Source organism: Corvus kubaryi, unplaced genomic scaffold (genome assembly GCF_017639235.1).
Source record: "Corvus kubaryi isolate FWS band 111438036 unplaced genomic scaffold, C.kubaryi_AGA036_p1.0 124, whole genome shotgun sequence".
Taxonomy (NCBI): domain Eukaryota; kingdom Metazoa; phylum Chordata; class Aves; order Passeriformes; family Corvidae; genus Corvus; species Corvus kubaryi.
In genome coordinates, this window is record NW_024580659.1 from 4676454 (window position 1) to 4703006 (window position 26553).

Below are 26553 nucleotides of genomic sequence, written 5' to 3' on the forward strand. Positions count from 1 at the left end.
CTTTTAATCATGTTGGAATACCAGCCTCAAACTGTCAACAACCAAAAATTTTCCTATTATGAGGATTTCCTCACACGCCAATTACTATATCTATAAAATTAGGATATGATCATCTATTCACTAAATCAGAAATATCGTTTTGTTAAATAGTTTAATCTAACATTACACTTTTCCTTCATCAAGATGAGTTTTAGGTGAAACTTTAGAAAGGGTTTACATTATTAGCTGTGTTCTACTACCTACAATAAAACTTCCACTTTTATTACTAAAATAAGCCAGCACATACCAAGGCAAAACTCATTTTCTTACACAGAGTTTAAGACTTGTACAAGGAAAAAATTTAGCAAATGAAAAATTGTTCTATTTCAGCAGACTGGGGGGTGGAGGAGGGTTTTTTTAAGATGAAAAAACACATTTTCTTCTTTTGAGGCTTTGCATCTTTGCAAAGGAAAAAATGTATTCAATACATATATATACACACACAGATATAGACTCTGGCAGGAGATTGGCCTGTTGCAGTTTTCTGGAACTCCAGTTTGTGTGACAATACACAGATTTCCAGTCCAGCTAAAAGGCTGAATGTTTCCTAAGAAAAAGGAGTCTCAACTTAGCTAACACAGAGAGTCTAAATCAGAGAAGTGTACACTGGAATTCGAGGGTAACCAGCTCTCCCCTTCCCTGGAAATTCAGTTCTGATTCTGAGAAAATACATCAGCATGTCAGAGCTATGAGTCACCTACATAAGCTATAGTCATTCATATGAAAAAGGACAGGAAGGATGGAGCTAGAGAAAGTTAATTACATTATAGAATAATGAAGTTATTGGCACAGAAATGAGTAGCAGCAGGTTTACAGAACAGGGAATATGAAAGAAACCAAAATTCATCCTTTTTCTCTATTTCATTGTGGCTTGTCTCTAAAATCTTGACATGCAACCAGAAAGTGGTAAATGTGTGAACTGAGCAAAGAGCCTTGCAAAGACAGTATTTTACATCTGGGGACAATACTTGAGTTACAGCAATTCAAGCCAGTCCCCAGATTGCCTTCTAAAGGATGCACTTCCCAGGAATGCTGGCAGGATCAATACTTACCACATCCACACATGGAAAGGTACAGAAATCCAGCTTATTTATGAATCTGATTTTTCTCTCTTCCAAAAATAATTTCTTTATTTGCTACTATGAGACATGGCAGTTTCGAACTGACAGCTTTCTCATACATGAGATTCCAAGCTACTGGTGGTGGTGTCATGGAGGTCAATCCTGTTTTTAAGGAACCTGATTTCTAAATGAACAAAGCTTTCTAATCCTTCATGAACTTATAAAAACTATTGCAACCAAGCACCCTGGCAAGTATATCACAGGACACAGCAAAATCTGAATGGGCTATGTTAGAGGTAACAACTGTTCCCTAGAGCATAATCAGGTTCTGTCTACTTTCTCATGTCTCCAGTGACTGCCAGCACTGCAGAGTCCTCCTGTATACTTAAGGGGTCACCTTAAAAACACGTATTATTATTGATATTTTGATATTGTCTTTATAGAAAATGATAAGATGAATATTTTGAGTGGAGCCAGAAGAAATAAAAAGAAAGAGGCACTAATGAACCTAATTAAAAAGCTCAGTCTAGGATGGCTGTTAATCTGTGTAACCAACTTCAGGGAAGAAACGTTTGGTGTCGATAAAGCATTTCCTTAGTAAATTACTACTGGCTCCAGTGTAAGACATTTACAGTAAACACCAAAAGTCTGCAAGGCATCTGTTCTATTCACAGTGGAAGAAGGAACTTTGCTCCATTAATAACTTTAAAAACATGCAATAACTAATTCATGATGGCAGTTCAAATCCTATCAGCAGCCTTCATTATTTGACCAAGCTGAGTTCAAAGATAGAGCAAAGTTTTTAAAAAAAACTTGAAAGTTTAGAAGTACACTTTAAATTATAATAAAGATGTGTTGTTCTTCTTTCTACTAAATATAAAAAAGCTGTAACTTTAAACCATAAGCAACAAAATTATTTTAAGAATACCTGCAAGATAAGAGTTAAAATGTGTATATAAAATCCTATATGATCTCAGAATTTGTTTTAGTGAAATTGCATGTTGTACAGAGAGGGCATGTGTAATATACGTGTATGTATATATAATAAAATACTTGCTGGAATTTTAACATTTGACTTCACTAGAGACTTAGTGGGACTTTGCCTTAGGCAAGTTTTTAATAGCAATAATAAAAAAATACTTAATGGTACTTAGGGTAAATAATGTGTGGTCACTATGTTTAAAAAAAAGTAATACCAAACATCTGTGCTAGATTTCCACATGATAAAATCCCCGTATTACCCACAGTTCTCCCAAAGTTATAGAGAAACAAATGTTTATTTAAAATTCTAAAAGAGACATGTGATAACCAATTTAAGAACTTTAAGTCAGGCATCTTGTGTTTTCTGACAGGAATGTATATTTAAGTGATCTTCATGATACTTAATTCTGAACATGAAGAATGCCATAGTATGACATTATGGCTCCAAGACAGATTTTTCAACCACTAACAGACCAAGAATGGCCCTTTTCTTAAGTCTGCTTGCAAAGACCACTTTGTTCCCTACAGGATATATTAACTTCCTTATCAAAGCAAAAGCTATTAATTTTTTTTTTTCAGAAAATAACAATAAATTTCAGCTACCTTTGAAAAACACTAACAAAAATAATCAAGTGAGTTTAGTTAGTTAAAAGCATAGGATTCAGTCTAATTCAGTGATGAAAAACCAAGTGCAATCTGGGCAGAAATCCTCAGAAGGCATGAAAAAGAGCTCAACATTCCCTTAAGAGGCTGCATCTCCAAAACTGAAGCAGAAACACATGTTCACACTGTTTGTTACTCAGAGCTGTTATTTGTTCTCTCTTACTTTGTCAATCAGGAACTAAGGAAACCTTTGCTGTAACTATCTCTAAGCTGGGAATTCAGCTATCCCTGTGAAAGCTTGTTGCCTAGATTTTAAATTCCTTGATACTGGAAAGAAATCTAACGCCATTTTTTGCATAGCTGATTTCCCAACATTTTAGTGAACCTTGCCAACACTGACATTCTTTGCTATTCCTGCAAAAGAGCAGGATTCCAACTTCAGCTTTATTCTCCTCCTCCTGCTCTACAATGGGCCTCACATTTGCCATTTCTAAGACCTTCAAACACAAAGCTTGAGCAAAACTGTCATCACAAGTTTGCTTCTGTGAAATGAAGTTTAAAGATGCAGTGGACTGCACACCGCAGAAAGGTACAATCTTTGAGGGCCACAAAGTCAACACACCACGGTTAGTCTGTATCTACTAAGAATATGAAAACAAAGGAAGAAAAAAAACCCTATTGTTTTATTTTCTGGAGTTACTTCTCTGCCTCTAGTACACTAGCCATTTCCATTACTCTCTCCTGTACTTCCTCTAAGAAATACCATCTAAAGCCTGGAGAAATTCCAGGTCTTTGAATGCAGCTATAATTAGGAAATTCTGCTAAGGCTAGTCATGGGGGGGGGGGGGCCGCCAGGGGGAAGAAGCAATCAATGGCTTAAAACAGAGAAATTTTTGCATGATTCTTGGATATTCAGCCAATCAACAGTAGGATATTTATTTCTGGTAATGTGCATTTTCGTGTGAAATTGGCAGAAAATTAGTGATTGACAAGGTAAAGTCTTAAAGACAACAAGAAGTTATTTCTCTCTACCTAGTTAAGTGAACTTTGAAAAAGTTACCAGCTAGACAATTTAATGTAGTGTTGAGACTGAATAAAATCAGAAGTCTTCAGCTATTTTTTTCCACATTCAACCTCGTTTGCACCACATTAACTTTTTTCCATAGACAGCACTCTTTCTGCTGGAAACTAGAGCAAAATCTCTCATTGTAAAGGTAAACTGACACACAAACTATTTGTCAAATAATTTCAGATGATGCTACACAGAACTTTACCATCCTTAACTTGTTTCACAGAATCACCAAATCATTAAGGTTGGAAAAGACCTCCAAGATCATCGAGTCCAAAATCTTTGACCATCTCCATCTTATCAATTAGACCATGGTGGTAACAATTAGACAATTAGATAAGTGCCACATCCAGTCATTTCTTGAACACCTCCAGGGATGGTGACACCACCACCTCCCTGAGTTGTCCCTTCCAGCATTTAACAACCCCTTCCATGAAGAAAATCCTCCTGAACCTCCCCTGGCGCAGTTTCAAGTGCAGCAGCAGAAATAAAATAGTAAAACTACTTAAAAAGAAGAAACAGCCATCCAGGATTTGATCAAACCGAACATTACACATGACCCAATGCTAGCTTCTCAGAAATACACTCAACACTTGAGCTATACTCCAACCTGTAAAAATAAAGAAAGCAGAGTATTTTAGACGATGTTCTAAAATGACAAATATTTTGTTAAAGGTATAGAAAGATTAACACAATTGGAGTGAATACTAAATAACTCATGAATGAAATTCATTAAAAATATATCCAAGTCCTAGCCTACTTTTACAGCATTCTCAGGAGGAAGAAAATGATCAGTAACTCTGCCAGGTGATTTACACAGTTAGGATGAAAACCTACGAACACTAGTTAAGAAAATAAAAATATCAATCCACTGGGGAGGCTGTTGCAGAAGATTCAACACAGTAACCTCTGGTTTATCATATTGAGAACCTGTATTGTGCAGGATGAAGAGTAAAAGCAGAGACAAATTCAAATGAGCACTGCAGAACAAGGACTTAACCAAGCTACACACAAAGATCAAAGGTTGATCTATTTGGACTTTTAACAAATACGTAATACTTTTAACTGTACATAGTGTCAGATGTTACTTCAAAGCATGCAGACAACTTTCCATAACAAGAAAGCAAAAGAAAAACTTTGAACCTCAGAACATTTTCCAAGAGCCCACCAGAGAAATAAAATCCAGAATCCTGGATAAACAAACAGGCACCTACTAAAACATTTTGTTTCTGAAGAGTTCCTACAGCCTACACATCATACTTCCAAGCTCCCTACAACAAACTTCAAATATGCAGAAATTTAAAAAAATAAATAAAAAAACAAACTATAAATACCATGCAACAGAAAGAGAGCTGAAGAGACAGAGTTCACCCAAAGCCTTGAATTCTTAGAAAAACAAGGAACTTGTGAGCCAAAATCTCCAAAACATTAGATGGTCCTGCCAATCTGGCTGGGACAGATTCCAGGCAACAAATCTAGTAAAATTTTAAACCTTGACCACTCACCAAGGTATATCAGTATGTCATAAACAGTAAATCCCATTTTATTTGCATTCTATTCTTGCAGCACTCCAGACAAAAGACAACCTCTATATTCTCATATCAACTGAGGGAGAAACAACTTTTTTTCCTGCCCCCGAGAATAACCCAGGGGGGAACATCAAGTTAATTCAGTATAAATACAGGAGAAACATGCACAGTCTATAGGTAGCAATAATAACTCCTTTCAGCATTCCTTGGACTAATCAATAAACTGGATGCCAAAGGACTTTACTTAGAACCTTTCATTTTATCTACTTTTCAAGCTCAATTTAGTTCTATTTCTCACTGTCCTTGATTACCATTCTCATCAGAAACTTTCTTTGAATTTCCTCATGTCCAATATACAGCCAAATTAAGGTTCACAAACTTAAGTGATACTGATACAACAGATGAAATACAACCACATAATCATCCACCCTTGAAAACAGAGTGTATGCAGACCTAAATCCAGAAACTTGTCTGCTAGTTTACAGAACTTATTCCACAGCCCTCCCTCATCACAAATTCAGTATCAGTAGCTCCTTATGCAACTCCTTTCAGAACCCATTATGTGTTGCATCAGTTTTAATTAAAATTCTGCCTGTGAAGAGATTTAGGATCCACACTTTGACAAGAAAACTTTACTGAAAGGTATCATGAAATTCTCCACTTTCTAAGCTTCAAATGGGCAGCAGAAACTACTGAGTCCTCAATACATATTCTAGGTTAGAGAAGACCATAAGATAAATATAAAATAATTTGTTCATAGCAAAGAAAATATTTTGACAACAATCTCTAGATGTAAATAGCTGTTCTTAATCTCGAGCACTAATTCTTAAGCTCTTGCACTAATTTCATTTGCACTTTGATCTGTCAGGCAAATTGGTGTTTTTAGTGACCATGCTGCTGCTGAGTTTCTAAGCAAACAGACCTGTTTCTCCTGACTTCCCTTGCTGTGTGAAGCTTGTACACAACCTCTCTGCAATTTTCACCCTCCTTAGCAGGGTCTTTGTGAGGAAGACTCACCCTGCGTTGTTTGCCTGACAGTCACATGAGAACACTGCTGGGATCTAAAGGGGCAGATGGGCTTGACACTAGGCCAGATTTTGTTTCGATTGTACTAATCCAATCATCCCAAATCCAGTCCCGAAAATGCATTTACAAGTGATGTGGGCAGCTGATGCAGGTGGGCTTGGGATCAAATTTAAGGTCTCTCAAAGCAGAGCACAGCCACCAGTACAGTATTTCGAAGTGACATTATGGTATATTTATGTAAAAAGTTGGGAGTATCCCCACATGAAAATACATTAGAAATACACACAAGGCAGAAGCCTTTGTTTATATGGAAGGCAAATGATTTTAAAGCACTCTTTTTCAGACACCAGAGGCATACAAATCCAACACAAAGGTAGCATGCACTCATGACTCTTTAGTTAGAGCAGCAGCAGGTGTCATTTCCCTCTTCAGTAGGTCTTCATTTGCCAGATATCACTCTGTCAAAAGGATAAAGAAACTTTGCAAAGCAACATTTCAGAGATAAGCCCAAATATACTTACTTCTCTTCCGTATTTTCTTATACTTGTTTTCAAATGTCATGAAGTCCTGCTGTGTACTTATTACAGATGTAAAACAAATGCATGCTATCCTTTTCATGAAAGAATTAGAGCACAAAAAGAAAACACTTCAATACTCTAAATTATATTTCTAAAACTGCAACAAGTACCATGACTATTTTTAACAAAAATATATATTTTAAATAAATGAGTTTTTCATTACCTCTCTAAGATGCATGTTTTCCTTCTCCTTCTGATCTAAAATCACTTCTAAATGATTAACCTGAGATTCAGCCTCTGCCATCCTTCGAGTTCTCTCATTGTCATCTTCCATTCCTTTAGAAGGCAAACCTTTACTTTGCAACATCTCTAGAAGCTTTTTTATTGATTCGTCTCTGGCATTTAGTGTTTGCTTTTGTGTTTCAATCCTAAGCTCCATTTCTTCTAGAGTTTTTCTCAACAGGAAGAGCTCTTTAGCTTGTCTATCATGTTCTGCCTGAAGTCTTCGAAAATTCTCCTCTGTGAGCTCAATGGTAAAATGCTCAGGCCCTCGGTTCCCACTTTCTTGCTGGAGAAGATGGTTAAGGTCTCTCTGGGTTCTAAGCTCATCTTGAAGTGCCTGGATTGTCAATTGCAGATGCTGCAATAAAGAAAAAGAAAAAAATACTTTAGGATCTGAATGTAGAATTAGTATTTGATTAAACTTTTGTTGTACGCTGTTACAAGAAGTCATTAGAATTAGTAATGAAAGCATATCAAATGACCTTATAAAATATCAAATGCAGGTGACAGTATCTGTAATGAAATCTTTCAAGTGCTTCTCGAAAAAAAAAAAGAAGACAACACACAAAATAATGTCAGCTACAGATAAAATTAACAGCAACAAATGCAAACACTAGGCAGTGATACATCCATTAGAACAATCAATGTGTACCTACAAAGCTCAAAGACTCAGTATTCCATGTTTTCTAAATTACTTCATAGACTAAAGATAAATCTGCTCTTCATGATGCTCAACAGTACTGCTGTTTATAAAGTTAATCAAAGCCCTCACTATAATTAATGGGACTTTGGGGAGGGGCTGAGTTGGGACTGGTTGGTTTCAATTTTTCATTTTGGCAGCTAAAGCTATGAACGAGTTTAGTAAACAGGATTACTGTATCTCTAAAAAGCAAACAAAAAAAACCACAATAAGCAATACTGAACTTTGAAAAAATACATTTACTGCAAACAGTGGACAAACCTTTGTTCTTCTGGCATCCAAAAACTGAACAGCATGGTAAATGAAAAAATGAAGCAAAATCAACATAAATAAAGGTCAGATGCAAGCAAAGGATATTCAACAGAAAGAACTGAATTCAACAAAAAGGATCTTCAACAGAAAAAAATAATTTTATTGAGTTATACAGAAAGCCAACAACAAATTCACAGTACTCAAACATATAAACCTATAGACAGACTTTACTCAACAGATGTGACAAAGAAAAATATATTAGAAATAATCAGTCCCATGGTAAATTACAACATTGCTATTGGACATTACTGTTCTTTTACGCTTTTAGGTTTTTCAGAACACTAACTTGTCCTAAAATATTTATACTACATCTGAGTACAGGGGTATGTCTCTGTTCCAGACTTATGTCTTGCATTCCTTACTCAACACAGATCAAAATCAAAATATATTTTGCCCATGTTAAGGTTGGAATAGAGACAATTAACCCAAATTACTGTGGTTTATGATGTCCATTTCAGATTATATCTTTATCTGACAATTTGTTTTTCTTCTTATTTTTCCCCTCTATTCATTGCCTACACAGCATACTGAGCTTTTAGAAATACAGATTCCTGAATAGGCACACAGTCTGTACCAGAAGATGTTTAATTGCAAGAATTAGTGGGCTTAAATGCATGTCATCAGATCATTTTGGTTTAATTGATGTTTTGCAACTTCATGTTCTAAAAACAAGAGTAACAACAACAAAACTATACCAAAAAAACCCAAAACAACAACACAGACACCAAAAAACAACAAAATTTCATTTCATTTGATACTACCTTCATGTTTTACACAAATACATGCAAATCTGTCAGTTTTTAGCAATCATGAAAAATTCAAAACCTTAAGAAACCAACCTTTTGAAATCATGTCTTTTATCAGTTATTTCAAACAGAAGAAAAGTATTGCCAGCGGTAGAATTCAGTTAGAGACTTTGAATCTGTTCTATCATTAAATAAGCACTATTTTAATATATGTCCAGATCTTAATTCTCTTAGTATTTGCATCTTATTAGGCACACACTCAGCTGAGAGCTTACAAATACAGGCTGATTTAGAGTCCCACTTTTACTTAATGGCAATTCTTATCTTTTCTTAACCTCATTATCTTTTTAATTAGCTGTATAAGCTTAAAAACTCCAATAAACTTAAAACTCCTCCAGATGCAGCAACTTCCCCACTTTGAATCTACTACTGTGCCAAGTATTTGTGATGCCAAGACAGACTACACCTTCTGGATTCCAAAATTATTTCACAACTGTGACAGGGACAGAAGATAGGTCTTTGCACGTATCCTACACACGCTGTCCCCTTTCCACCATCTCTGAAGAGCAGAATGCTTTGTCCTAAGATAAAACACAGCAGGTGAACATTGCAGGTGGAACTGTCAGGATGCACACGTAATTAATACAGTCCAAAGACAGGGGAGCTGAGCTGTTTGCAACTGACTTCGGCGCACATCAGCCTGCAGCGCAGTATAAAACGCTGCTGAGGACTGGGCCAGCTGCACCAACTGTCTCCTGGAGTCACAGGCAGCTTCCAGGTGGATCCTGTCCCCGGCATGGACACCTATAGAGTACAGCCAGGTCACAGAAGGGGACCGCTCACTCTTGGATGGGTGAGCAAAAAGGGCTAAGATCTGGTCAAATACAGAAATCAAATCCTAAAGTACCGACATAGGTGCTTCGTTGCTTTGTCATTGTGAATGCTGCAAGGCCAAACTGTTACCCTGAATGTTTCTACCTGAACCTGTTTAAATTACATCTTTTTACACTGAGACTGTTGACCAAAATCTGAGGCTAAGTGGACCAAGCTGCACCAAGACTTCTCTGAAAATTTTAGACAGCAAGGGGGTCTTAATGAAGCATGTAACTTAACAGGAAGCACCACGTCCTGATTATACTATAATCCATTGTAACAGATAATAGAGTTGTTATTTGGATACTGCACTGGTACTATTTAGGCAGTGTATTAATAATAAAACTAATCATAATCACCCACATAATCACTGTCCTATTTCTCACACCTGACCAAGAACTTTCTCTCTACTGCTATACTACAACTAAGCAACAGCAATATTCAGCAACTACCAGTACTGCAGAAATAGTCAAAATTTTCTCCCTGATCTGAATAATGATTCAAGATACATTCTCCTAATGTTAAATCAGACAATATTTATTACTTCATGCTAAAACCTATTTACAAATAAATAGTTTTCCAAAGTAAAGTCGTCTCTGTATATCAAATGTCAATATGTCTATAAAAATCTAGCTGAGCAAAAGAAAACTAATTCTAAAAATATTATAATGTTTTAACCCACAAATAAAAGCAAACTTGACACACACATTGCTAACACACAAACCTTCTGAATGCAAGCTTTGAAAATCAAAATTTTCAAAAAAAAACAAAACTAATTAGAAAACAGAACTCAAACAGCAATTCTGGTTAAGGTAAGTGAGACAAGTTCCTTTTCTGCCCCCAGCAGCCTGTGCATGCTGTCCTTAGGCTCTGCCATGACCCACGTTTGGCACAAAGCATGACAGTAGTTCTGGCTGCTTCTCTGTAATTATGTTAAAACTAACAGCCTCAACTGTGGCAGACTACTGCTACTTTGACATAAAAGAATCCATTTTTGTACACCTTCAAAACTTAGAACATGGTGGACCAGATTTAGACTCATGCTGGCACAGATTTTTGTATCTGCAGCTAGCTAAGGAAAGGAAAGAACAAATGTTGTGAGGGTGGAAAGAAATTGTATAATTAACTGCAGGGGAAGGAATGTAGGAGTACTGTGAATATCTGTCACACTGCTGTCGTTACAGACACAGAACTTTACAGGATTTAAAAAAAAAAAAAAAAAAATGCAAGATCTATCACATTTTTTATAACTTCTATTAAAAATGGACCACTTGACCAGAAATATCTCCATGCCAATTTCTCTACAATATATTAGTTCTTTCAGAACTTTTTCAATCCTTCTCTGCAGTCCAGCTGCAAGAAGCAATCCATGGAACTGTGAATTTCCCCATAAATTGAAAAAAACTATAAAAGGAAAATTAACTAATGGCTCTTCCCAGATTTCAATTCATGTTCTACACAAGGAAGTTCCTCTAGTCTATGCCAACTAACTACACCCAAAAGAATTGCTCGCTGAGAACTATCCTGCCATGGTGTGCTTTGGCCATATAAGCACTTTCAGAGCATCCCAAAGCCTCAGACGTGGTGAACAGTGGAGGGGAACAAATTCACAAGGAGACTCACTGATCTAAAATTGTTGGTCTACCTACAGAAGCACACAGCCTCTCACGCTTTGCACCATCACACTGCCACCGAAAGCCAAGAACATGTTCAAGAACCCAGGCCACTGGATTTTAGCTCCTGATTCTCCTGTTTCTTTCCCACCCCAGTGAATAGAATTGACAGGGCTGAATCAGTTGACACAGTCTACTCTCTTGGCAGTGGCAAATATCTAATGATACAGAAGTCTGTGCAAAAGAATCCTCCTGTGTAATTGTACGCTATAGAAAGCTACAGCTATACCTGAACAATACACCTGCACACAGATAACAGCAAATTATCCTGTCAACCATACTCTCATTTTCTAAAATCAATTATTTATTCCATAATCTATCACTGGTCCATTTTAATTCTTCACAGTATGAGGCTCTATCATTGAAAGGAAACAGAATAGTTAAAGCTTTCTTATGAACTGCATCTAAAGCCATTTGTATGTTAACTTTAGTTGTGCTGCTAAAATAAGTATGAGCATTAGACTTGCAAATATTTATAACTAAGTATTGTTAAAGAAAAACATGCAAATCCTAATTTTCCTCTGTAAAGGAAAAAAGAATGGGAATTGGAGATATTTTCTTCATTACCATAAATTAAGAAATGGATTCTCTCATGCATTTCCTCATCTGCCTATAATAATTCATAAATCTGGCATTCTAAAAACACCACTGAAAATCAGCTGACTAGAATTTTGCTTGAGTAAGACAGGACTGACAGAAAGAGTTGGAAGGAGAAGACAGATGTAATTTGTGAAGAATCGCAAGAGATTCTGACCACACACGATGAATCTTCAGCATTAAAAATTCTGAGCATGAGATGAGAGAGCTTTTGCATAACGCTGTTTGCTGATATAACCACGTATTTGAAAAGGGGGAATTCTTGTCTGACTTTCCTACTTTTTCTTTCTTTATGCCTTTAAATTTTGTGTCTTGTCAAATTCTGTAGTGCTTGTCCTTACTACCATGCTTTGCAAGTTAAATAAGGAATCTCGTCACATACACTTAAATCTGCATTTCTTAAAACAGATGTGGTGGGCTGACCTTGGTTGGAGGCCAGGACTCCACCAAGCCACCATATCACTCCCTCCTCAGTAGGACTGGGGGCAGGAGGAGAATAAGATGAAATAAACCTTGTGGGTCAAGGTAAAGGCAGTTTAATAAAACAAAAGCAAAGGCCATGCACAGAAGCAAAGGAAAACACAAGATTTACTCTCTATGTCCCACGAGTGGGCCATACCCAGCCATTTCCTGGCCAGCAGGGTTTCAGTACAGTTGCTCCAGAAGACAAACATAATAAGGAACTCCCCCTCCTTCAGCTTCTTGATCGAATCTTTCCTCCTCTGTTATTAATCATGTGCCCACCAAGCTGCTCTATCACTCCCCTAAGCTTGCCCCTCATCCTGGGCCTTGCAAGTTAAATGAGGAATCTTGTCATATACATTTAAATCTCCATTTCTTAATACAGACATTAGATTTAATCTGAAGTACCAGACTTCATTACTATTCAGTCAGCTTCTCTGGGTCATCTTACACAAATATTTTGGTGAAAAAACAAGTATTGCCTAAAGACTTGAGGTCATTGAACAAAAATGAATCCCCTTACAGGCTGAAAAGTTTTAGTACTGCAAATTCCAGAGTAGTTTTGCACCTATTTCTTAAAGAACAATCTGTAAATATATTTATTTCCCAATTCCCTTATTTGCTGTGGGCTGAAGAAATGTTGATGAGCCAAATCTTGTAGCCTGTAATCATAAAAACCAGAAGGTCAAAAGGAAGAGACTTCTAGAAATGTAAGAAGTCAAAGACTTAAGAAGAATAATCTGCAAAGATACATGTTGGGAAAAAAAAATAAACGAGTTCTTTAGTTATTAAAAAAAAAGGAGCTTTATTAAAATCTTTGTCATCAGTATCATAGCAAAATGCAGGGGTTTGTATTTAGGTGATCCTTACACCATGACAATTTTTAAGCAGTCCAATTATGCTGCTATTACTAGACTGGCCTCCTTTTTTTCACCTCTTCCCTTTGGAAAAATACTGCTAGGAGTGCCAGAATCACTAAATACTGCTAGTAGTGCCAGAATCACTAAACAGTATTTTAGTTGACTGAAAAATCATCAGTAACAAATATTTTGACCAATATGAACACGTGGAAGAATCTGTTTCCAGATTCCTTCTTACAGCTTAACAGGAGAAAAACACACAATGCATTTCAACAAGGCCTAGAAATCAATGTCAGTTTAAGAAAAGCAGATTATTACTTGTTTCCCAGTAATTCTGTCTGCAACATTAGCTACCAGCTAAGAACAATGCATGGTTTAGAAGTCTTGGATACTCAAAGGTAAATCTTTGGCATTCATATTTAAAAACTATTCTCAACAGAAAAAGGAACTATATACTGTGAGAAATCCTCCATCCCCTCATGAACTCCAGCTCCTCTGATACTCTTTTACTGCCTGCATAAAAAGTTTCTACTTTTTTCAGAATTGAAGCAGTTAGGTTCCCCAAGAAAGCTTTTAAATCATTTGGGATGATAAACCTTTACCTTCCCCACACAAAATTTCCTACATGGCCTTAATCAATAATCAGTTCTTGTGATTTGTATTCCAGCTGTCCATTGTTTACCAAAAATGAGCAGAATCCCTGTCCTACAGCTAATCCCAGAGTAACTGCAATCACAGAACAGAAACATCATCTGAGTTTCACATCATCACAGCACAAGTCTAGGAAAGCAAGAAAACACTCAAGGCCTGGTCCAAACAACAAAGACAATTCCACTCCCCCATCGATCCCACCCACAAGCCCCACTCTTAATAAATAGATACAAGATGAAAAGAAAAACAAAAAGCACATCATTCCTAGCTCTCTTTTCCTCGTGAACTATACTTCCTGTTATCTCCTCGGCCTTTTACCTAGAAGGGACAGTAAGTTTTCAATTCTGCTGTTGCACTGTCTGGTACCTTCTGGAAGGCTTTGTTTTTGAGATTGCCTTCCTTGCTGTCAAAAGTTTTAACACAATAAATATACCCCTAAAGTAATAATCCCAAGCTTTCAGAAGGTAATGGTACATTATCAAAGGTTTTCACTACATTCTATTTAGACAAGATATTTGCAGACATACCCAAAGCTCTCAAAACATTTTGGAAAAAATTCTTAAAACTGTGTAAGTGTTGTTCACTAACAAAACATTGCACTGTGTATTTAGAACAGACTGAAATTTTGTTTCTGCTTTACTTAAAAAAAAAAAAATTGGAGGAAATAGGAAAAAAAAATTTCTCCCTGATCTCTAAGTTCAAGTGTCCACATACAAAGCAGATTTTTTTTCCCAGCATAGAGATGCCCAATATCAAGCTTTTTATCAAACAGCATTATATTACTCTTTCCTTATAATTAATGGAGTATTAAGTATTCAATGCCCTGTACAGAAACAACCATATCCAGAATAAATCAGCAAGTCACAAACATGTAACTAAAGTGACTGAAAAATGATTAAAATATTATTTGTCTCACCCTCGCCAAACTACAGGATTTTTAATTTGTTTTCATTCCATAAAATTGCTTATGTATTTGTTGTCAACATGGAAATTGATTACTTAAATGTTGGGAGAAGGTAAGAGCGTGTTTTTGTTTTGTGGGGATGTTTTAGGGATTTTTGAAGAAAAAAATGCCAAGGTCCCCTCAAAGTAAAATTACATATTGTGTCCTAAGTGGACAAGCAACAGACTGAGCACTGCCCTGTCAGATTCCAGAATAGATTACCAATGTATTGGAGTGCAGTTTTCTTTCTCAGAAAAATTTAGGGACTACATAATGATTTGGGTTTTCTATAAACAGTAGCAGAATGCCATAGGATCATCATTCCTCACTGCTGGTTTGGGGCCTGAGGAGAAATTAGGTTTAGTGATGATCCCAGTGGGCCAAAAAATTAAAACAAAATGTATAAAATGGCAGTATTTAATTTAGAAGGAAGATTGTATGTGATTTAAGATCTGCAGATAAGATAGGGAACTGAGCTCTGTTCCTGCTTCCATGGTCATGTACGACCGAAATGCACCTGTTCAAAAACCTGTGAATATTTGTCTTCTTGCTTTTATATCCATGGGATATAAAAAGTTTGTTGTTTCTGATTGCCAGCTTTAAACAAAACCTGATAAGCAAAAAAATATTTGGCAAGTACTTTCCTCTTTCTTTTTGGACAGTAGGATTTATTGTCCAGCCTGCTGATTCAGTCAAAATAATAGCATAGCAAAAATCTTGGATGCTAAACAGGCCTATTACTTTCTTATTTCTCAAAAACTGAGGTCGGGGTACATTAAAGGAATTTTTTGCAGGCAGCAAGTCAAGAAATTACAAAAGGAGAGCATTGAGAGCAAACAAGGTCACATTTCAAACATGGAAAAACTTGTGGTATTTGATCTTCAGACCCTCCCTTTATCTGCTTGAACTTTTGCTATAGAGTTTCTGCTTCTGGCAGAGAACTCACTATTACCTTGGAAAAACAAAATGAAAATAAAAAGAATCCTTTTCCCAGAAAAAAAAACCCTCATGTGAACTGGGCTCTGTTCTCCAATTTTGTAGTCTGCCTCTGATGAAACATCCCAATTCTTTCATTAAAGAAATAAAACAAAATCTGAGGAAGGGGATTTCTGTGGACAAAGCACAGGTTCTACTGAAGCTACCAAAGAGAAATGCAGATAAAGGAAAACTACAGAGGTGTCCAAACAGTGTTTCCAATAATAAGGTCATAACAGACCAGAACAGAAATGGTTGCCACTGTCAGTAAACAGCAAACCACAAAACACTGAATGATGTGAACTGTGTTGAAAATATGAAAACAATTATTCCCATAATATGCAGTATGTGCTTGTTTCTCAGAGGACCTTAATACTTGACACACTGTAAAAGTTAACATTTTTTATATCTAAGAAGCAATATAGGGAACTCCAACAGCCTGAGAGAGCCTGCCAGTCTCTCTACTGGAGATTTTGGTCATTATTTTACACTATATTGAAAGCCACAAAAGAGGAAAGTTAGAAGACCAGACAAAACCTCAGCACTGTATTGCATACACTGATGTTTAATTTACGTGTGAACTGGCTGCTTGAAGTTTCTATAGAGGAAATCTCCATTGACAGAAGAGACAATGCAGAGCATCACTGAAAGCTGTGGGAATGGGGCATCTCAACATTTGGGTTGACCTTCTTATCCTTTCCACCGTTTCATTTTGTAACTTTATAACTATACTTTTTCAAATGCAGCCACTAGAAAAGTCATATGAACATAAGTTATTCACATGACAATTTCAAGCTCTCCCTGGTCTATTTTAATCAGCAAAATACATAAAAGAGCACTCTTCAGCTTTCAATTCTTTTTCACTACTAGGAATAGTACTGTGAGTTGATTAATCATAATACATAATCATTTCCCATTGAAACAATTTGAAAAGGAGCTTTAGAACTCTGTGTTCTGATACAGCTAAAGGGAAATGAAAAAAAAAAAGAAATCAATATAGAGATTTCAGTGGCTCCATGCAAAACAATGTTCAGTCAGATCCAACAGAGACAAATGATGCATCACAAAGCAAGATGACCACCTGGAACGACATTTCATTCTGGTTTATTGAAGAAGTGCAGGAAAAAGAAATCATTAAGGGCTCAAAAAGATCCCTGCATTTCGCAAATACATGCTTTCGCAAGTTGGGAGAACTTTGGTTTCCCAGCGAACTTTGTTAAATCTGGATTTATTCTTGTCAGATTTTGTAGGAGCTCTTCATGGCCTTAATGAACACAGGACAACACCGCCATAAAAAAAAAAAAATCTGTATTTATGGAGTGTTCCCACAAGGTGGCACTAAATCCACAGCCGCCAGAAAATTCTTAGGGAGCACAAAAACGCAAAAGGAAAAACTACGGTCACATATACAAAATAAATAAATAGACTAGGGTCACATACATAACACAAATAGACTATTTAAGAATTGTAAATGGCATGTTGAAAAATAAAATTAAATGCCTAAGCCAGGTATTATCTTGGAAGCGTTAGTAGTTTCCCACTCATAATTCAACAGCTGTAGTGGGGGGACACACAGACTACACCACACGTGTATATACCCACACACGTTCACAGTGACTTACAGTTAGCACTTAACAAGAAATCAAGTTAACCTAGGCTCTTTGTTCCAAGGTCTGATACAGAACCAAATATTTCTGATCTAGAAATTATTTCCCTGCCCTGGTGACACCCCCACAGGTCACGCAGTGCTGAATCCAAGCCCTCTGTGCACTGCAAACACCAACACCGGATACAGCTGTTGTGCACCTGCATCTTTCAGTATGGGACAGCCTGCATGTCTAACAAGCCCCTACAGATCTAGCCCAGCTACAAACATCAGAGTTAAAAACCTGATTATCTTCCTAAACTTAATTCTACAATTGATACTGCACAAAAAACTTAAATACTTTACTTCCAATTAAGTAGTTAAGTATTTCAGATTTCAAGTTTTAAGTATGACTAGCTAACGTGCTTTAAACATGATTATAAAGCCTGTTGTATATTTCTGTAGAGAAACATATATCAAAGTCATAGCATAATTTTGAAACTAATCCACAAACAGTGAGAAATTTCTCAGCTAAGGATACAAATCCACAATTAAACCACTTCAGGGGAGCAACCATATGCAGTAAATATTCCATTTTAAACTCCTTGATTTTTTTATCCCTCACCCTTCCCTTGTATGTTGGTTGATTCTTTTCCCCCTAAGTGCATTGCATAATCTTAATTACTGAAATAGTAATGTACCCATATGCTGGGATAACGTTTAGTGGTGTTCAGACTCCTGAAGTGTCCAGAAGCCTTCACGGGGCCCTTTGTTGCCAACTTCAAGTAAATAAACAGATACTGGGGTCATTTCAGGCCAAATGCATTCCACAGGGCTGAATTTTAAATTGTTAGCACTATCTACTTTTCCTCCAACAGTCTATTGGTTTTTTCCTTATTTTTCACACTGCTTTAAGTAAGCCTGCTGTAAGAATATTCAATTTTTACAGGTATTAAGAAAGAAAGGAGTTATTAAATCTCTTGCAACTACTTTTCAACCAAATGCAAAACAGTTATTAAGGTAAGAACAAATAAAGCAATTTGAGGATCTGCTTTGTGCTCCAGGCATTACATTCACACAAAAAACAATCCTAAGTTCCACAAGCACACCACTACTATTGATTTTCTCTCAATCACCCCACATTCAGGATAAGACACCACAAGATCTGGGGGTGGGTAAGGGATTTTAGAGCCACCTTGAAGTACAAAATGCTTATTTAATTGTAACTGCCAGGGGTTTTTTTTTTACCCCACATCACATGCTTACACATCTGTTGGCTATATAATGTAAACTCACTGCAGTTTAAGTACAGATTTGTGATCAGAATGAATATCCCCTTCAACATATCCTCCCTTAATCCCCAGTTTTTGCACTGTATGACCAGAGAGGATTTGTTCTCTTCTGTATAAAAGGAAGTGAGTATAGAGTCAATACTCCTGCTGGCATCCAAAACGCTCCATGCATCCTGCTCAGCTAATGTCAGTTTCTGTCAATAATTGAATAAAACATTTGGGCTCTTTTTTCTGTAAAAAATTATATAATGTTATCTCTTTCTACATTTCAATTCATGCTCAGGTGCATCTTTTATTTGACTTAGACAGAAAACGCCATGATCCTTTATTATGTTTACTTCACGGTGGTGCAAAGATTCACAAGTTTTGCTGTTTCTGCTATACAGGTGCTCAAAGACTGCACTGACAATCATTATTTAGCGAGACAGCAGTTCCCACAGAAGGTGATTCTCAAGGAGAAATTTCAGTGTTTTCTGAGTTGTTTCACAACACTGATTAATTTGTATCCTGACTTTCATAAAAGACTGAAAATTAACTAGCAAGCTCATAACTCACATATTGCTGCAGTTAATCTGTCAGAAGCCAGACTACCTAGGTTCAGTATGCTGCATTTTTTTCATGTTCTTACATTAATTATTGTAAGAGAAATGATTCTATCAGTGGACACCATTCAGATGCCATCCTAGAATTTTAGGAGAGTTCTAGCAAAAAGCACACTTTTTACAGCACAAATTACTTAAATAATAATCTGGTAAACTGAAGACAGTATTAAAAATTTAGATAATCAAAAGTAAATGGATTTCAATGTAAAGGCTATGGGATAAACATTTGTATATAAGAGCTAAAGGAAATAAAGCTTCATTGCATTCTTGCTCAGGTCACTATCTGTTGATCCTTAAGAGCAAAGCTGTTGGAAAACACAAGTGCTCCTCCCCCTCCAAACCCCTGGGCCTGTATGGCAGTAAGAGAGCATCACCACTGAAAGATGAGTGTGACAAGCAAAATGATCTTTATAATTGTTGCTTTGTTTTCCCATAATCCAAACTACTCTTTGTAAAGCTTTCTCTCAGCCCAGCTATTGCTGTCCTCAGTCCTTACTATTCTTGCATCAAATCCAGAAGATCTTATTCCAACCCCTCTGAGATTTTTTCTCTAACAAACAAGAGAATCATCACTCTACAAGGTGGTATTTTTGCGCCATATTCCTAGTGACAGAAATAGCGTATTCCACTTTTTTGAGCAGTTTTATATGCACTAATTGCACTGTGAAAATTAATATTGATCTTTCAAACAACTGCACTGCTTCCAGAGGCAATAAAATATTGAATTATTGTTCTCTAATTCAGGGCCATCTAAACACACTAAGAATTGGAAGAGATCCTGCTCTGAAACACTCTAATGCTGTACAGATGAGATCATTTGTAGCAGCAAGGGATTAATCGCAGGGGAATTACTCTCTACTATTTCACATGCTACAGCTCCCATAATTTCCAGTTTGCCTTCCCACTCAATCTATAAAGAAGCAAATGCACTTACATCACCTCTGAGGTAAACAGTAATGCAGATGTTCCTTGAGGTGTAAAATCTGCCCCAGAATTCTCTGGGTCAAACCTTTATGCTACTCAGCAGACCAGAGAGCCTCATGCAAAGGAAGTTCTTACAGAGAACACAACCTACCATAAATGAGAATTTATATCTGCTATTATAAATTAATTTAGAAGCCTGCATCTTAAGCCATTAAATGTAATACCATACTTATGAAGAAAACTGCATTTGTTTTTTCAGCTGAAAAATAGGGGGAAAAGCCCGTTTTATTCTGTAAGTATTGTCTAACATCTTAACAGTCAGAAATCTATATTAGCCCAAGCAGCCAAGCTTGTGCATAACCCTACATTTGAAATATGTGAAACAGAAGAGTCCATTAATTAAACATTAGCATCATTCCAATCAAGAGATATTTTATTAGAGAGAGAAACCAGCATCAAAACAACACTCTTCTTTAGTGCTCCAGAGCAGCCACTCTTATGTGCAGCCTGTAAATCAACTTGCTGGTGAAATAGGCAAGTGGACTGATGATCACAGGATAATTTACTTATTTCAAATTTACTCTGCAGGGGGAAGATAAAGTTGCTAACAACAACAGGAAGCCATCCAAGGCACATTTATTAGAAGTTATTTCTACACAAGAAAAAAATAATTAAGGCCTTTTCTCCAAGGAATGATGCCACACTCAGTGGTATGGAACTGTCACCAATGAGGTAGAGGTACAAAAAACCTAACAGCCAGACTGTGTTCAAAGACACAGAGAAGAAGAGGACTAGGCATCAAAAAGTGTGATCATGGAGTTCAGGAAAGAGATTAGAAATCCTAGAAATGAGAATAAAATGGAACTTCAAAGGCATTACACTACGATTTATCCCTAATAGGAACACTCTCCAGAATGGTGGCAGTAAAAACTGCATTACAGGCTTTATTTTGTTCCTATGACCATTTTTTATATCTCATACAGAGATGGTAAATGATGAGAGAAGCAAACAGGTGGTTAATGGAGCACTCTCCTTTTGTCAAGTCTTAAACCATTATCTCAAACACAGGATATAAATTCTACAACTTTTTCCCTTCTCTTCCTGCTTCGATTCCTCTGTATTATCATTTACCTTTACAAAAACCTTTACTACAAAAAAAAAAAAGAAGAAAGACTATAGCTTTAAAACTGCAATTGTACTCACAAACACGACTGTAGTGGTTTGGTCCAAAATACTCATTACTGTTTATCTGCTGTGAGATAAGAATTAGGAGAAATGCAAAACAGGCACTAAACTTGAAAGAATATAAAGAAGTTTATTAACAGACCTAAAAGAAGGAAAAAAAATCATACCACCTTCAGAACTCTCCTCCTCCTCCCACCTTCCTCCCTTCTCCCACTGACAATGTAAAAAAGACAACCCTTAAGATGTTCAGTCTGTTTACCACTTCCATAATAACCTTGTTCAGTCCATTTAAAAAGAGAAGTCTCTTCTTGCTCATGCTATGAAAACATTATCACAACGAGACAGCCGCCCACTTCCAAATATCGTTCAGTCCATTTAGGAAGAGGAGTCTCTCTGCCTGCGTGTGAGTCCTTTCCCCCAACTTGCAGCTTTTCCCGCAACTGCTTTCGAGGGTCCACTCTTGAAGTTTTTTGGGGTATAATTTTAAGGTTGAGCCGTTCAGAAACAAAAACAGAGGCCCTTCTCCTTCCCTGGGAGCAAAGGGTCTTCATCATCTTCATCATTAGGACTATCTCTAGGAGCATCTCTAGGGACTGAGGTTTTCTCCTTTCCCATTTGGAGCAAAAGTCCTCATCTGGTTCATCTCTACGGACTGAGGTTTTCTCCGTTCCCGTTTGGAGCAAAAGTCCTCATCTGGTTCATCTCTCCCTGTCCAAACTTCTCATGAAATTACAGCTGCGTCAGCATCTGCCTATCTCAGTGCAGGTGCTTTTGCTCACGAGTTGAACACTCCACCCCCCATATCTTCATGAAATTACAACAGGATACTCTGATATATCATAGCTTCACAACAGAATTTCAGCTTTAAGCATCTCCTTTCTCTCTTCCCTCAGGTTTTCAGCTCTTCACAGCAGTAAAAGGGTTAATCTCACCTCGGCCTTGCAGCTTTGCAGCTGGAATGTTGAATTTTTCTTATCGAAGTGGAGAGGGGGGAGAGCCGAGCCGCTCCGGCTGCCCACGGCAAGGCAGTGGGGGGGGTTCCACGGCTGGAACAGGTCCATCGGCTCCAGGGTGGCCGTGGCCCGGCCCGGCCTGGCCCAGGCAGGGCCTGGCCGGGCCCACTGGGCCCTGCTCGGGCCCTGCAGCCACCTGTCCCAGCGCCGGAAACGAGAGAGAGCTTGGAGGGGGAGTTTGCCTATTCTTAAATGTGGATCACAGAGGTGATCACAACTTTAAGTGGCTAAGAGAATTGTCCATATTCAAACTGGCCAGCTGATAGGTTCTATCAGTTCCCAGAGGAAACTGTAAGCACCCCTTAGCAAGGACGTCCCTTCCGGGACTATGCTTGCTAACCTATGACAACGACATACTGACCTCATTGATGTTTGCAGCAGTGAACCAGAGAGCCTTAGCTCAAAGGCCTATTTCATACTTTTTATTTAGTATAACTTTACTCCTAATTCAAAATTCAGTTGAATAATGAACCTCTTGCTCTCACTTTTAACAAAAAACTCAGCACATTCAGTCTATTCAAGCCATGTCAAAGGTATTTGCTGGGGTTTTTTTACCTCTCCCAACTGACTGTTACTGAAATAACCTTGATCAGCTCCATGATTCATCTGTTACTTTGACCCTCTCTTTAATACTCTGTTGAACACAAGTTCAGTCCTAGATATTGAATTTTATCTATTAAGAGAAAGAACTCTAGGCCACTTGTACTCTGAAACTTGGAGCAAAAAAGCGTTCATAGAAAAGTGTATCTTAAAATAGCACTCTGCCATTTCTACTGCCAAAAACCTTAATAAAACATATTATACTTTTTAGAGAGGATTAGAGGCTTTTTTTTTTCCTTTGATAAACAGAGCCTGTAGAAATCCTGAGTGTTATCCATATTCAATAAGAATCAAGTATCTGGATATGCTGATGTGAAAAACCAATCCATTTTCCTCCATTCATCATAACAAATATTTATCGACAAACCAAAATCTAAAAAATCTCAAGCACTTTTTTTATTATTGATTACGTTAAAAGATGAGGGCTGTCCATTCCAAACCCCACACATTTTCCTTGTATGCATTTTATATAGAAAAAGCTTGATAGTTGCAGTAAAATGTAAACATGTACTGGGATTAGCCCTATTCCTTTTCACCTCTCAGTTCACGCAAATCACAGAAGCTGCCAACATGTTACAGTGTAATCTGTGCTGATTACTTGCACTTGCAGGAGGAGAACGTTCTGTTCCTCAGGTATTTCTCAGACAAAAATGGAGGGGGATATCTGCATAATTCCACTGGTCAAAAAATTCCTCTGGAAAGGGTAACAGGAGATGCTATATTCACTGTAGTGCTCTGCTGGGTCTCTTCAGTTTCAAAGAGAAGGAAAAATAACCCCCAAGGAAAAGTGTTTGGGAGGGGCATATCAAGCTCACAATGCTTTGTTGTCGATGAGTTTAAACCTCTTTAAAGCTTTAAATATTTCTCCTCTTTATTTTTATTTCTTCTTTATTTGTATCTCATTTTCACCCTTCCAATGCTCTCCCAGGGGAGTGGGTGTGTGGGGCTCAGGTCCAGCTGGGCTTAAACCACAACAAGCAAGATAATTGCCAATTAAATAATTAAATATTCAATGTATATTTCTAGGCAACTGTTCTGTGATCACTCTGTATTGTGTTTAGTAAAAGTAGTATTAGAAAGGGGGCAAAAAGAAATTAAATTTCTATTGTCCTAAACTCCAAATAGTCAATAGCTATTTTCTTGCTTTAAGAAGTTTGCTTCCTTTCCTTCCAGTGCCACAGGAGGTTTAATCAAGCTGGACCACAGAAAACAAATTCCAGGAATGATGAAATGCAAAATATCCTGACCTCCTTGGAGAGTAATACTGTTTACCTGCCAAGTGAAAAGCTTTCAGCCAGCTGGATCATTTATTTTTAACTATCACTAAATAGAAGAGAAAATGGCTCCAGGCACTTCAGAAAACAAAGGAAATTAAACATTTAATTGCCTTTGTAATGAAATAGACTTTACATTGTTATTTTGTTCCGTAGAATCTTCTATCACCTTTTTCCCTAATAATACCTAGAACGGAAATGATAGAGTCTTTGTAAGTTCAGGGCAAAAAGCTTAATAATTTCTTACTTGGGTAGCCTGACAAGACACCAGGGACCTGGTGTAAGACCTCTCTTGAGCTAAATTTGCTAAGTCTAACCAAGAATTTCAGAATAAATCCTGATAATCAAGCATCTCTACTCAGACTTATTGTGCAACTTCATTTGTATATTCTTCTATACTAAATCGTCTTCTCAAAGTTTGTTCAAGATGAAACTGTGCTGGACGTTATCCCAATGGCAAAAGACTGATAACTACGTACCTGCCTACAAAAGTATATTCACAGTTTTTATTGTATCAAATTCAATTGTATGAGACAAAATACCAGAAGGCTGTTATCACTGATGCACCGATACATTTTTCTGTCCTGAAGCCTGATTCAATGCAAGCATCTGATAAAACCATTCAATAAATAAATCAATGCACTGCAGACAGTTACAAGTAATACCCAAATGGAGCATACTTTCACCAGCCAGAACTCAAATTTCATTTCAGCAGAACTAATGCAAATATTTGCAACAGCTTCAGCTAATTAGACATTTCAGCACATTGATGGTTCTCCTGATTCTCACTCTGAGAAGCAGCAAAATCAAAATTTACATTACATACAAAAGAAACATCAAAATATTCTTATTTAAAAGTGGCAGGAAAAGGAAGCACTTTTGATTTTAAACTTTACAACCCTCTTGACAGTCTTCATCCCTCTGAACTGGATTTTATTTTCTTAATTCAAACTTACACAGTAAAATGGAACCATTTCTAGTATTTTACATCTGGTGCCTTGGATTTTGAGTGCTTTCCAAAGTAAATGGCACCCACTTAAAGGAAACTTTGTCTATGAAGGTCAGAATAGTCCTGATCAGATGATACACCTCAACAGTTTTGTTTTCCCTAATAAAATGTTGCCTTTACTAAACACAAATGTACTGTCTCCTAAAATATCCTGTAATGAATCTATGTGGCAGTTTTGATATGGTGCCTGTATTTGATAGCAGCAGCTCTTGTTGAGAGATCAAAATTTTTCAGTGTTTGAACAGCTTTTGTGAAGTGAGTTACCACAACCTGCCTGTGAACAAGAGTATCTGCTCTAGGTTTGCCAACAATTTGGGTTCACTGTGGGAATGGTTCCAGATAGAGGTGTCCTTCTGGCAGACTTTGGAGACAGATTCCATGGTTGAGAGAACCAAGATGAAAGAACGTCTGGAGCACAGACTGATGTATTTGCCTCGATGATGTCACTGTTCATTGATGATGTCATGTTACTTACGACTATGATCACTCTGCTCTTATTAAGGGAGGGGCTTGGAACACAGTCCACACAGGTAATTCAACTTTTAAACTTACAGGGAGAGGAGGAGTTTAAATACAGTTCAAACACAAGCTGAGTGCTGTACTTTCATAGGAAAGATTGTAATTGTGTGACTTACTGAATGTCTTACAAATCAAGACCAAAAAAAAGAAAAAAAACCCAAAACCTTCCCAGATGATGGGTCTCAGCTGCTTACCTAGCAAGCAGCAGTTTAAATAACTGGAACAATTGAAATACCAGTAACCTTTGATGAACTGGAAAAGTATAGACCCAACTCATTGTTAGTGAGTGATAATACGAACTAGCAGGCAAGAGAAGCCATCACAAGTTTTATCCCTGGCTACACAAGTATTAAGTCTCCCAATACAGATCAAAAAGCACAAGAGCCCAAAAAATAAAGCAAGGATCAAAGCAGAAGTCCCAGCTGTTCTCAAAAATTGGTCCAGATACAATATAAGAAATTAAATCATTATTATAAAGCTAGGGGGGTTTTATTTTCTATTTTATTGTGTCAATCAGCACAGCAGCTACACAGTGGAATATGTGCAGGTATAAAAAAGCACATATAATGAAAACCTTTTAAGCACATCAAAATTCAGACCTCCTTAGATAACAAATGAAGGACTTCTTGTAACTCCTAAGGGGGTTTCTA

At 37.1% G+C, this 26553-nt stretch overlaps 1 protein-coding gene across 16 annotated transcripts in view; it reads right to left on the bottom strand.

The window, feature by feature from the left end:
- ERC2 (ELKS/RAB6-interacting/CAST family member 2) overlaps window positions 1-26553 on the bottom strand; it is a 432662-nt gene that overhangs the window by 357445 nt on the left and 48664 nt on the right. For 12 of the 16 annotated variants that reach the window (XM_042020735.1, XM_042020741.1, XM_042020751.1 and 9 more), the window contains 2 exons: window positions 8070-8093; window positions 7050-7466 (listed from right to left, as the gene is read on the bottom strand). In XM_042020735.1, coding sequence (XP_041876669.1) covers window positions 7050-7466; window positions 8070-8093 — 441 coding nt within the window. The remainder of the gene's footprint in view (window positions 1-7049; window positions 7467-8069; window positions 8094-26553) is intronic. The other 4 variants (XM_042020821.1, XM_042020770.1, XM_042020814.1 and 1 more) reach the window with 1 other exon arrangement.